This window comes from Thamnophis elegans, chromosome 10, assembly GCF_009769535.1.
Source record: "Thamnophis elegans isolate rThaEle1 chromosome 10, rThaEle1.pri, whole genome shotgun sequence".
Classification (NCBI taxonomy): domain Eukaryota; kingdom Metazoa; phylum Chordata; class Lepidosauria; order Squamata; family Colubridae; genus Thamnophis; species Thamnophis elegans.
Genome location: NC_045550.1, coordinates 40408948 through 40422778, shown reverse-complemented (window position 1 = coordinate 40422778; position 13831 = coordinate 40408948). Strand labels below are relative to the sequence as shown.

Here is a 13831-nt window from a genome sequence, read left to right as displayed (position 1 = left end):
TCTACCCATTGCTTCTGTATCCATGAGTTTATCATATTTGGTCTTGGATAGGGTCCCACTACTTCAGGAAGACCCAGAACATAACTTGGGGTAGTTTTGGACTCACAGTTCCTGCTCAAAAAGCATATGGTGGCTATGGCTGAGCGTCTTTGCCTAACTTCGCATTAAACATGGGGCACCTGCAACACGCTCTACATGGGGTTAGCCTTGAAAAGTATCCAGAAACTTCAGCTGCTGCAGAGTGTGACTGTGGGAACAATACTGGATGCCTCAAGAAGAGCACATGTAACACCCTTGCTCCATATACTGCACCAAGTGCCAGTTTGTTTCTGGTCCAATTCAAGGTGCTGGTGATTCCCTGTAAAGCCCTACATGGCTTAGGACCAGGTTACCTACAGAACCAGCTTCATCACATCAGCCTGTCTCATTTATTCGGGCAGGAAATGTAGGATGCAGACCAGCAATCAGGGAATTTCAATTTGGTGGATTTAGGAAGAGAGACTTCGTTTCCACTGTTTCGCAATATGGAACATCCAGCTCCCAGAGATGAAGGAAGCATCCATTCTCTTGGCCTTGGGCAAGGAAGTCAAAACCTGACTCTGCAACCTTGCGGGGGGGGGGGGGGGGGCGGACACAAAGGACCACCAACCATGGGGCTGGCTAGTCCATGAGAGGGCCCCCGCGTAATAACCAACATTAAATGGCCACAGTGGGATTTTCATCCTTTTGAAGTTTACAATGTCATTATTCTATAATTTTCTTTTTTAACCCTAACTTAATTTTAATGTTAATTTTATCCATTGTTTTATAAATTATTGATGCTGTACATCATCCAGAGTCTCTCTTTGATGGAAATGGGTGTTTAGAAATATGAAATATAAATAACTTCATAGTGCAATAAATTTCCAAATGATGCTCTCAGTTATATGCTTCATTTTTTTATTAATATCTTTTGAAAATAATCCCATCCTCCATGTCTTTTATATTATAGATTACATGATGCTTTTTAATAATGTAGATATACTAATTAACATATGACTTGTTAAAAGATCTCTATGAAAACATAAAATAACATTTGCAATACTGAAAAGTAAGAATTTCAGAAACCTTAAGTTAACATTTTTCTTATCAATGATCAGTTCTGAGCATGTAATCATTTATTTGCTAGCTATCTAACTGATATGGGCTCAGAACCAAAGTTTGAATACCTCCTGCTATACCTGAAAGAAAAACTGCATGTACATTTGTCAAGATCTACCATTTTATCTATCAAAATAAAATCTTGGTAAAGTTTATCTTTTTGTGCCCTTCTACACATTTAAGTGTTTTGTTTACTTTTAATTAGATACTTTAAAAAAAAAACCTCAAATATTATTAGATACAGTATGTACTTATATCTCATGTCAGTTATATGAAATTTTATAACATGCTCAAACACTGGGACCTAGGAGGTTTGGGTATACAAGGCTTGTTTTAACTGTATCTTCTCTTTCTCATCTCCCCAAATATGAAATGTGTAGTTGGAAAAAAGAAAAATGATAGATCTCATGTTAGATACCAAAATTGTCATTCCCCCACCCCCTCAAAAGAATGGGAAAAGTAATGTTCAGAAAATTGAATTAGAATTTTTTTTAGGAATGTAGTCATTATTAAACAAAAGTAAAATTCAAAGGTGTTTTACATTTGGAAATTTTCCTACTGTTATAATAATTAATAACATTTTAATCTGATTATTTAGTTTCCATAAGCAAACATTTTTGAAAAGAATTAATAAATAGCCTTACTGTACTACTAGCTGCTGGCATACAGATCCATTATCTGTAATCAGTTCATTTAATTTTAATTCAAGATGTACTTTTCCCTGTAGGTAAAGAGAAAAAACATTGAGTTGAAAGTCTGTCAAATTATACTTATTATGTTGCCAATACTGTTCTATATGTTTTCAATATGTTTTCCAAAAGTTACCATAAGATTATAAAAACATTAGCAGAAAAACTGAAAGCTCTTTCCATAAATAAAACCCAAATCTTACCAATTAACATGTTCCTCTGAAAATGTTGGATTTAAATGATTATTTACTGAATAAATTCCACCAGGATGTCAAATATTAAGCAATTAATATTAACGAACAATAGATATTGCTTCTACTTCCTCTAACAAACAATTGATGACATGGAAGCTCATGGTCCACGTTAGTAAAAACCGTTGAAGAGAACATATGGTAGAATATTACTCCTAAAGGGAGAATCATGAATTCAGGTAGTCCTAGTTTAGTGAGTTCCTTATTTAGCAACAGTTGATAATGGTGATGATGTAAGTTTAGAGACTTTTTTTAGGTCTCTATAGAAAGGAAAACTGGAGTAAGACAAAAGCACAGTTGCTCTTTCACTTAGCAACTACTTCACTTAACGACTGAATTGTTAGTCCCAACTGTGGTTACAAATAAAAACTACCTTTATTCATCTTTCTGGGGCTATTTTTTCTCCTGAACCGATTATAACTGCTATACAAACTAACATAATGACAACAGCACAGAACAGCCCGAAAACAATAACCTACCCTACAATAATTACAGCATCTGTTTAATATTTCAAGATATAATTTAGAAAATCTTTAATTTAGCCAGTATCAGATGTGCTAAACATGCTAGAGTTATAATCCTCGATTTATGACTGCTTGCCTAATGATAGCTTGAATTAACAATCTCCAAAAAGACAGTTACGATCTAAATTTGAACTTATGACCATCACCCACCCCCCTCCATCATTACATAATGGCAATTTGAGAACTTGACAACTGGCTCACATTTATGACTATTTTCAGTGTTCCATAGTTATGTGATCATGATTTATTTTTACCCCTCTTTTTTAGCAAAAAGTGGAAAAAAAAACCCACTGTTAAATTGGATCACATTTAACAACCGTGTGATACAACATCCAACCATAATAAACATGGTCATAAAATGAGGTCCAGTCACATGATAACTCCACTTGTGACCACAACGACTTACAATAGAAATTCTGGTTCCAGTTGTGGAACTCTAACCAGGAAAACTGTTATCTTCCCATAAAAGAAATCAATATTTCTTAGATGACTTATATTTGGAACTACTTGTATAAATGTTTTTCTTCTCATTTCTTTTATACAGTATTTTACTGTATTTTCTATAATCTCCAATCAGTGGTCAGTTCTAGATGATACCAGCTTGGAAAGACTACAACTGCTTCATATTTCTTGCATAAAAATGGCTCTGTGCATACATTCAAGCCTGCCCTCTAAGTGATTTTATTTTTGAGACCTCCCAGAGTATTACACACATTGCTTTTGGGGTAATCTTGGATTGTCAATCGCTCCTGGGAAGAGTAACAATGGTTTAGAACTGCCTCCATTTGTATACAATCTACCCAACGGTGGACTGGTGGAATTCAAACTCTTTAGAAATAGTTCCGTATCTTTTAATCAACAATTAATTTTTAGAGGTTCTCAGAAATCTCCTTTCTTCAAGTCATGATACAGTTCCACATATTTGCATCATGAAGATCAGACTTTGACAGCAAATACCCAGAATTCTGTTGTTTAAATAAGGCAGGACTTCACAGTCACACCTGATTATCATCCCACTGATGATATCAATAATGACCACTAATTTTCTTTGAACTGATAATCCTAGAAGTTCACATACTTTTGCCACATACATTTTCCCCAAATGAATAAATTAACAAATATAATGTTTTTGACTCGTTTAATTCTTTTTATTTAGTTTTAGGACTTATGTAGAAAATAGATAACAATTTAGGTTATAATTATACAGAAATATAGCTGATACACATGAATCTATAAACATGTAAGCACTACTACACACACATGGACCCACACATCAGCATTAGTTTTCATATTTATTTGATTTTACCTGAACTTCTGAGTTAGAATCAACTGGTTGAAGCATAAACCATGTTTCCTTGCCAGAATATATGCTCAAATCTTCTTTTTTGATAGCTATTTTACCTAAAAGAAAAATTGAATAGGCATATTAATTTAAAAATGTATTATGTTCATCTAACACAGGTCTAGAAAAGATTTGTATCAGAATACTCTATATCCTAACCAACATTTTAAAAATACAATCAATCAGTACTTTGCATTCTAGCATTAGGAAAATATAATAATCATTGTTTGAAGATGAATGAAGAAAATATTTCAGAATGAAATGTCTGGTTTTGCGTGTTATCCCAGAACATCCTATTTAGCAGACTGATGATAGTTCGACAGCATGTATTAATTTAGTCATTTGGGACAGAAAATCTCCTGAGCTTCACACAATGTAGAGCACATATTTTATATTTTAAAGGATGAAATGCATGCCCCTTAATGATCAACAATTTCACATTTAATATAATAAAACAACCCATGAATATTAATACATCAATTGTTATTTCTTACCTATGCGCAGGTCCCTCTGTAGTACATTTTTGTCATAAATATAGAATGATAAATACTGGAATATTCTTGGTATTTCAAAGTAAAACTCTTCTCCAAAAAATGGACTGTGAAAACAAACCAGCAAACTATCTGATTATTTTGCAACTTGTTTGCTTTATATTTGTAAGTTTCAAATTTTAATAAAGAAATTATCCTTTATGAACATAAGGAATTATTCTGCTAATCTTAGCATAGCCTTCCTAATTAACATTAGGATACATATTTTATTAAACAATAAGTTAATCCTAAGAACCTTTCACTGTTCTTGCAAATGCCATTCTCTATATAAAAACTCCAGAAACTTTTTGGAAACTGTCCACTATTAAGTTTTTACCTGTTTCCAGAATGCCTTAAGAATTGTGGCTATCCTTGACTTGTAAGGTAGATTGTTCCTCAGGAGAGTATAAGGAACAAACATAAAAAATAAAATCTTAATGCAGGAAAGCAAATATGATTCAGTAGGCCCTACTGTAACTTGGTGAGATGAACCTCATGAACAGAGTGTCACTTACTAAAATAGAATAGGCAGGAAAAAAATGGGAGAAGCAACATTTTATGTGAAGGAAGTCCATATGTATAGGCATCCAAGAATCTGAGCACAAAGGTTTAATTTAGAGAGATTGTGTAAGAAGGATAAATAGCAAAAAATATTATCTTATTGACATGATACTGATTGAGCCAGGTGAGGCAGAAGATAGGGATAATGCTGTTCCAAGCTAGAATTCAGAGGCATTAATTTAGAGAGTTAAAATACCCACAAATCCATTGGAAAACCAACTTAGCCAATATTGCAAAGTTACAAAAAATCCTTTGTGGTCTTCTTATGGCTTTTCCAGAAAGATGAAAAAATATGAGAAGATCGACTGTTCAAACATTATCTAATCAATAAGGAGGTTTTCACTTGTAAAAGTACAAGGAATCTTGGGAGGCAATTATAAATTATTGAATTTAAGATACTAGAATGGGAGAGTTAAATCTCATGCAGTCAGTGAGGGACAACATGATCACAAATCAGATTGTTTTCTAAACAAAGAATAGACATTTCCATTCCCCAAACTGGAGCTAAATAATCCTTTATGAGGACATGCAAAAGAATAAAATGCAAAAAAGTCTGAAATCTATGAAAAGTGTTTGCAGTTGAAACACTGTCATCCTGGAATTCTGTCATTATGGCTTTGTATTTTTTCCAAATGAAAAATCACTTATCAGGAATGCTTGGATTTGAATTTGCCTAATTGGTTCCAGTCCTGCCTTGCTAGCAGTAGTCCAACATACAGAAATTAAGAAAAAACTGGAGAAAAAACTGTAGATTTTAGGAGAGCCAATTTTAAGAAGTTTTTAAAAAATGCTGGATAGGTCACTTTGAACAGAAATCCTTGGGCCAAAGGAAATAGAAGAGGGTTGGCAACTTCTCAAAAGCAAGGTACTTGTGGTGGACTAGTCTGGATTCCCATGAGGAAGGGACTGAAGGCAAAGAGACAATGGAGCTTGAAGTTTGGTCTGTCGAAATGAACTTAAAATGGTTGCTCCATAGCAATACACAGAGTATATACAGTATATACAATTAGGCAGATAGTCATTTTAGTTTGCAAGATTCTGTCTATAAAAACACTAAAGAAAACTACAGATGTAATTCTACATGTATTCTTGGGGCCTGACAGTATGAATGTACATTCACCCTCTATTTCAATAAAAAATTTTAAAGTCACAGAAAAAATGTTGTGGAAGCATAAACAGCTTTCAGCTAAATTAAGAATCAAAGGTATTATTTAGGAAAAGGAAAATATGTGCAATCACCAAGGAAACATGCAGGCCAAAAATTCTAGAAAGAATATTGGGATAGCATAGGGAACAAAAGTATTTTGAGGAACAAAAAGCCTTTTTAAATGACGTCAGAAGAGATATGAAGAAGATGATTATAGGATGGAAACAGGGATAGGTAGAGGGCAAAATTTCTCTACTTTGCTTTTTATTTCCAAAGGGGAACCTCTTCAGATGGATATAAGCAGAACTGCCATAAGAAAGGAGTTGCAAACCAAGATCAGTCATCAGTTATCAATTAAGTTTTATATCAAGTACATCTTAAAATCTTGAAGGAACACATAACAGATTTTCCCCCCAAAATCCTTTTCTTTTATGTTTGAGAAATCATGGATGTATGTTGGTGCTGAAGGACTGGAGAAGGGGAAATGTTGTGTGTGTAATTATAGATAGGTCAGCAGTGCAGTGGTTAGAGTGCAGTACTGCAGGCTACTTCTTCTGATCACTGTCTCTCAGCAGTTTGGCAGATCGAATTTCACCAGGTTCAAGGTTGACTCAGTCTTCCATCCTTCCGAGGTGGGTAAAATGAGGACCCAGATTGTTGCAGTCAATATGCTGACTCTGTAAACCACTTAGAGAGGGCTGTAAAGAACTATGAAGCGATGTATAAATTTAAGTGCTATTGCTATTTCAGAGCAAACGTATAGTTTGGCAGGAGCTAGCATGGATTATTAAGAACTAGTCACGCCAAACCAAAAAGTTATCTTTTTAAATAAATTGACCGGTTTGAATATGTTGAACATAGTGTAACTTGTCTAAATAAAGTATTTGACAAAGTCTCCTATGAAATCCCAGATGAGAAGACAAGTTGGGACTGTGCTACTTCAGATGAATGGATACAAAACTTGTTGAACAACTCTACTTATTAAGTACAGCTTTATGCCAAGCTGGAAAGAGGTAGTGATTGGCATAATTGGTGATTTTATTGTAAGCTGCATAGAATCATTATTATGTCCCACTATACATATTTGTTCAATTCAAAGAAGCAAACACACCTAATACTTCTGCCTATTTACCCCAGAGGAGCAATCCTGAAAGGTGGGTTGAGTTGAGAAAGAGTGACTGGACAAGAAACATTGTATAGGACAATTAAAATTCAGGAGGAATTGGAACAACTGACTGAAAACAACTAGATCACACATTAGGAAGGACAAATATAGGAAAAGGTAAATGCATAAGCATAGAGTGGGCAAGATCATACCGAGCAAAAAAATATGCAAAAAGGATCTAAGTGTCTTACTGGGTCAGTAGGCTAAATTGACCAACCCTGTGAGGAAAAAGATTATATTGGAGAATATCCACGTTTCCCTGAAGCGATTATGATACACTCCTTCAAACTGAACACAAATTTAATTTCAGAATTACTGCAGTACATAGAAATCTTGAAAAATATGAAATTAACTCTTAAAGAGTAGTTTTTTAATTGCATAATGTTTCTGACATCATGATTAGAAGCTTACCTTAAAGATTTTTCTACCACTTGAGTACGAAACACCTCTTCTTGATCCAAATTGATTGTACAAAAGCAGTCTCTCATTTTATTTGGTCCTGAATATGGCACTAAGTTTTTGGCTTGACCTAATGACAAAATGAAATATTTTTAATTCTGTATAGAAGAAAATTATGGTACAATCAATTTGCAAATGAAATGTTGAGATGCCTTTATTCTCATCAAGTTAAAAAAATAACAGAACACTGAAAGTAGCCGGTAAACATGATTATCCTACGCACCGCTATAAATTAGTCTATTACAATTATGGAGTTCTTGTGGTGAAACACATAGAAGAAAGTGACAAAATTGAGAAAATGCAATCACATGGACACATCATAGAACTCTATTTAATTTAGTCTAGCTATACATCATATGTTAATCTCATCCAAATCTCACCTAATTTTCGTTCATACTTCAACTATTTTGAAAATATTTCCTCTCTGAAATCTACTTTAAGGACACATGTACAGCCCCATATTAAGACATCTAGAAATAAGGTAACCCTAGTTTATGAATTTAAGAAACGTAACCTATTATCTCAATAATCTTATTATCTAAAAAAAATTACAAAGCCACTATACAAATACTAGGGATTTGTAGCAAACTGAATTCAACGGGGAGGGGGGGAATTAAATGACACATGCAGGTGAATTAATTAAGCAAATCATTTAAAAATGCTTCTTCTTGCGTTTGTGTGGCCAAAAAAAAGGCATGTTTGATAGAAAAGCACCATATCTCACTTCTCTCTTCAAATTTAGATTGTTACACAACACTAACAAATACTGAATGGAGATAAAACAGAAAAAGAATACCTTTCTTTAAAAAATCGTATTATTAGCATGCAAAGCATGTTGAAGTATAAATTCTTTGATTATCCAATGTCAGACATGTATAAATATATTCCAAAACCCCAAAATATACATACACATATATGAAATTAAATACTTCATTAGTTTTTATTAAATACATAAGCAGAGTCAAATGCAATAGTTCTAAAAAATGGTTTACAAGAATTGGGATATGCTTTAATATTATTCCTTAAAACTAAATCCAGCATCTCAATGAGAAACTGATACAGCACAGAATTTTTATTGGGGTAAAAATCAAATCAAATACCACTGGCTAGCAAGTCTAAGCCAGAATTTTGAAAGTGTAATGTACACTTTAAATAGTAAAGATTTTGAAAGCAGGCATGGTTTTAAACCAAATCTAGAACAGAAGACTATATTGCAAAATACATTTTCATTGAAAATATTGTTCTTGAAATTATTTCAAATGCATGAGAAAGGAAATGGGTGTTATTTGACTTACATGAAAGAACTTCAGTTCCTTCCATCTCAACAAAACCACTACATCCTGTTTGTTCCTGTTACCCTAAAATTGACTCATAACATTATCACTTTTCTATTCCTTACATCTCAGACTATAATTTTACATTTTCTGTCTTCAAGTTAAGATGCCCCTTTGCCAGCAACATTAACTTTCAATCCATTTTGATAGACAGTTATATCATATTTAATAATAATAAATATAACATTCTCCCCCATACTGTAGTCATTTATAACATTTCCTGATAAACTACATAAAAAGGTTTCTTGTCAAATTATTTATTTATTTATTTATTAGACTTATATACCGCTTCATAGGGCTTACAGCCCTCTCTAAGCGGTTTACAAATTTTTTAGCAAATTGAGTCAGCAACTTGCCCCCATAGTCTGGGTCCTCATATAAGTCTCTTTTATAAATAAGTCTTTTTTATCTAGAAGAACAATTTTTTAGAAATTAAAATCTATAAATGCTAACATTTTTATTAAAATGTCATGGTTACAGTTATAACTATTTAACATACCAAAATTATAATCAATACAAATGAATTTCCTAAACAAATATACTGTTATCTACCTATCAAACATAGGTATGAGGTTCACTTTATTTTTCAAAATAAATTTCAGGCTAAGAATAAGATGTTAGAGAAGCTCATTGTTATGAATTGTAAAATCATTAGTCGATTCGACTAATGATTTTTACCAATTCATAACAATGAGCTTTGACCACTGCATAGGCATTTTAATTGGTCTCATTCCTTCACCTCAGACATCTGTCTGGATAGGCACAGAAAGAATATTTGCATTAATTTGTATTCTGTTCTCGAAGATTAAAAATATCTAAGAATTGGAGTGAAAACAAGAAAAGTGATACTTCTATTCCAAGCTTTAACTCAAATTTGGAATGCGGAAGTAAAAATCAGATTTCTACCTAAGTTTCAGAAGGTACATTTTGAACTATAATAATTCATTTATTAAGGACAATGTTGATCAATAACTCAAAGGGTTGCTGAACATGTAATTGTACTGCATTTGTCATATACCAGTATGTCATTTTCAAATTTTGATACACACTGTTTTTTTCATTTATAGTTGTTCTAATAATTTCTAAGACCTGGAATTGCATTTCTATATGTGTACATAATTTTTTACACATAAAAATATGATTTAAGTACTATTGTAGTGATGGCTAGATCCATTCAATTAGATGTACACCATTTACCAAATACAGGAAGACTTTCAATGGTAAGCTCAATGCCTTAAACGTTATTTTTAAATCTGTCAAAATACAATTTGTTGTTCAACAGGCTAACATAATTAACCACCTGGAAACTTAATTATGAAGAGAAATATCAAGGATTTATCATATAAGCCTACCTTGATATATAGTCAAATTAAATTTCCCCTAAAACATTAAGTGTTACTTACACAGAAGTTTCCACATAAGAAGTCAGAATTGGGAAACAACTATTAAATGCAACATGTAATAAAAGCTTTCAAGTAACAGAGTTAGCTTCAGGCAAGAGAAAAGTGGACTGCCTTGCTTAACTTCTGCATCCCTTTTACCAAATAGCTAGTCTTTCCAAAACTCACATCAATATCCCATTTACCTCACATGCCAGCTTTTCCCACCCTGATGCTCTCAGATCTAATGGATTTCAAGCCTCCTGGTTCCCAGCTCAAAAGTAATGATATACCCACACATTATCTGTGCAAAACTCTTCCTTTTGAAAGTTCCTTCTATTTTCTTTTTACTTCAACTCTCAATCTTCAGTCACTCCACTCCTTTTTTGATAGGGGTGCGTGTCTTTATTGATTTCTCTCACGACACTTGGCTACTATTTACTTTTATTAAAGACAACTGCATAGAGCACTGCACACCAAGACAACTAGACACAAGAACAGGTTCCCCCCCCCCACCCAGAACGCCATCGCTCTGTTAAACAAATAATCCCTCACCACTGTCAAACTATTCACTAAGGCTGCATTATTACGATTAGTCTTCTCATCGTTCCTATCACCCATCTCCTCCCACTTATGACTGCAGGACTGTAACTTTGTTGTATCCTTATGATTTATATTGATATTGTTTCCTGATTGCTTATTTGTACCCTATGACTATCATAAGTGTTGTGCACCTTATGATTCTTGACCAATGTATTTTGCCTTTTTATGTACACTCAGAGCATGAGCACCAAAGACAAATTCCTTGTGTGTCCAATAAAGACAAATTCCTTGTGTGTCCAATAAATATTCTATTCTATTTTCCAGAGTGTTTAATCCATGCAATCTGAATGGCTTATTAAATATATATATATATACCTTCCAATAAGAAGGGTAAAAGCAACCCATCAAAACCAGAAGGCACAGCAACAAGTAAATTAATCACAATGACTGCACTTCCACCCCAACTGCCTGTAGCTTTTCGCCATGAGGCGGACTAATCTACTCCTACACACAGGCACACACCCGCCGACAGCACCCGGGGAAGCAGCAGGGGTTGGAGGGCTGGGGCGGATGAGTCAGTGAGGCCGCTCCAAAGCACAGGAACTTCCTTCCGGCTCAGCAGCCTCGTCTCCGACCTCCGCCCTCACACGCATTTCCCTCTCCCTCTTTCCGCCCCCACCTCTCTCTGGCCACCGACTTGTACATACACACATACGTACATAGACACAGAAAAGCGGGTGCGGAGAGTCGACCCCTCCCAGTGACTCACAAATCTTTCCGCGGAGAGTCTGCAGCACTCGCACCTCTTCGTCGCCCCCCTCGCCAGCAGCCATAGCCGGGGGCCACCCGCCGCGCGGCCAAGAGAAAGGCCAAACGGCTTCCGCACGCGCCCCGACGGCACTCGGACTGTGTACAAAACCGCGTAGACCTACCCCGTCGCGGTACTGACGGGCAGAGCCCTGACCACCGCGGCCACGCCTACCGCTCTCGGGCTCCTCTCTTCTGCCATTGGTTGGAAGCTCGAGGGGGGGGCGGCAGGGCACGGGTGCCGCGCGCGCATGCGTGCTCTTTCTGCTTTCCTTTTCCCCGGCAAAGTGAGCGGCTATACTCCGGGGTTATCAGGGTGATGCATCGCCCCCCCCCCCCGCCCTTTGGAGTGGGCAGCTGCCTTATCTTTTCCGTTGGCGTGACTAAGAGAAAGTCAGGGCGGCCGGAACTGTCAGACGTTAGTCAATCTGATGCGGGCCCAGCGTCATAGCAAGATCTAAACCGCAGTATAGAATCGGTGTTTTTTGCAGATCAAAACCAGTGTTGATTTGGAAAATGGAAGCCGTTTTTAAGAAATTGGGAGAGGTGGGGAGCGGCTGTTTCGGCAAAGACTGGTACCTACCGGTACTGTGACGATGGAAAGTTATAAAAACGCATGAGGCTCTTAATTGGGCATTTCTATATTAGTGTCTTGAGTTATGGCCACTGTCTGCGTTTACTTGGCAGGACTTGGGAAGTGGTTTGCCATTGCCTGCTTTCTAAGGCTGAGAGAGAATGACTGGCCCGTAGCCATCCTGGTTTCATGCCTGAGTTGGGATTAGAACTCACAGTCTCCCAGGCTGCTACCTTAATCACTATGACAAACTAGTTGCCTAAGTCCAAACTGCCTGTCCCCTGTTCGAGAAATATACTGGCTCTTTGCTGAACCTGTGTCCTTCCTTTCCTTTCCAGAGCCTTCCAATTGGCTGGTTCTGGGTAACAAAGCCGGTCAGATGTTTCTGGAGACTTGTGAAATAATGTTGAAATAAGGCGGAAGATACTATTTTAACACTTGTACATCTAAAGATCTAGTTGCCGGCTGGCAACTACGCGGAGGAGAGCCTTTTCAGTAGCAGCTCCGACCCTTTGGAACGATCTCCCCGTGGAGATTCGTACCCTCACCACCCTTCAGACCTTCCGCACAGCCCTCAAGATCTGGCTATCCCGCCAGGCCTGGGGGTAAAGACCATAGTCCGCCCCCACCCGAATGTTGTATGAATGTTGCTTGGTTTTAATTATATATTGTGTTTTTATGTTATTGTATGTCTTCCCCTCCCATACAAGTTGTTAGCCGCCCTGAGTCCCCTCAGGGAAAAGGGCGGCCTATAAATAAACTCAACTGAACTGAACTAAGATGAGGTCAACCTAGCTCGTTTCTGGAGTGGGAATGAGATGAAGGTGGCATCATGGAGATAGCAAAAAGTTATTTGCCAGGCCCATCTGTGCTGTGATTAGGTGCCAGGGAGAAAAAGTGCTGTTGGATTATAAAAAAAACCTCTCACACTAACCGTCTGCACTTGGGCTCAAATTATCCCTTTTTGGGCACATTATGGGTTTTTCAAGAAAGAAAGAAAAGGATTTTCTTTAAAATACCTTAAATGAGCAAAGATCTAACTCTAAATTTATTTAGTTGTATTTAAATTTATCATGTAATTGTAATTGTTACAATTAGAGTTGTAGCAACATCATTAATTTTTCTGGTTACCAAAGATTTTTGAGTGGCATCTAGACTTCAAATATATATATATATGTAAGTTTGAAAATTTGGGACCACCATCAGCAAGGTGGATCCACTTGGTAACATTGGCAATGAGCATAGTATTGGAAAAGGTGAAATAACAAGTTAGGGACTGATCATGAAGAAAATCTTGATGGTACATAAGCCACCATGCCTGGACTGGAAATATCCATAGGACCAATCAGATTATGGCTATGAATTAACTGTTTCAGTAATTCTTTG

At 36.1% G+C, this 13831-nt stretch overlaps 1 protein-coding gene across 2 annotated transcripts in view; it reads right to left on the bottom strand.

The window, feature by feature from the left end:
- RASA2 (RAS p21 protein activator 2) overlaps positions 1-12045 on the bottom strand; it is a 42865-nt gene extending 30820 nt beyond the window's left edge. Inside the window, exons 1-5 of one of the 2 annotated variants that reach the window (XM_032225126.1) lie at positions 11784-12045; positions 7761-7878; positions 4441-4544; positions 3911-4005; positions 1785-1861 (exon numbers count right to left, since the gene is read on the bottom strand). In XM_032225126.1, the coding sequence (XP_032081017.1) occupies positions 1785-1861; positions 3911-4005; positions 4441-4544; positions 7761-7837 (353 nt within the window). In that variant the 5' untranslated portion in view covers positions 7838-7878; positions 11784-12045. The remainder of the gene's footprint in view (positions 1-1784; positions 1862-3910; positions 4006-4440; positions 4545-7760; positions 7879-11783) is intronic. The other variant, XM_032225125.1, reaches the window with a different exon arrangement.
- Positions 12046-13831: the final 1786 nt, after the last annotated feature.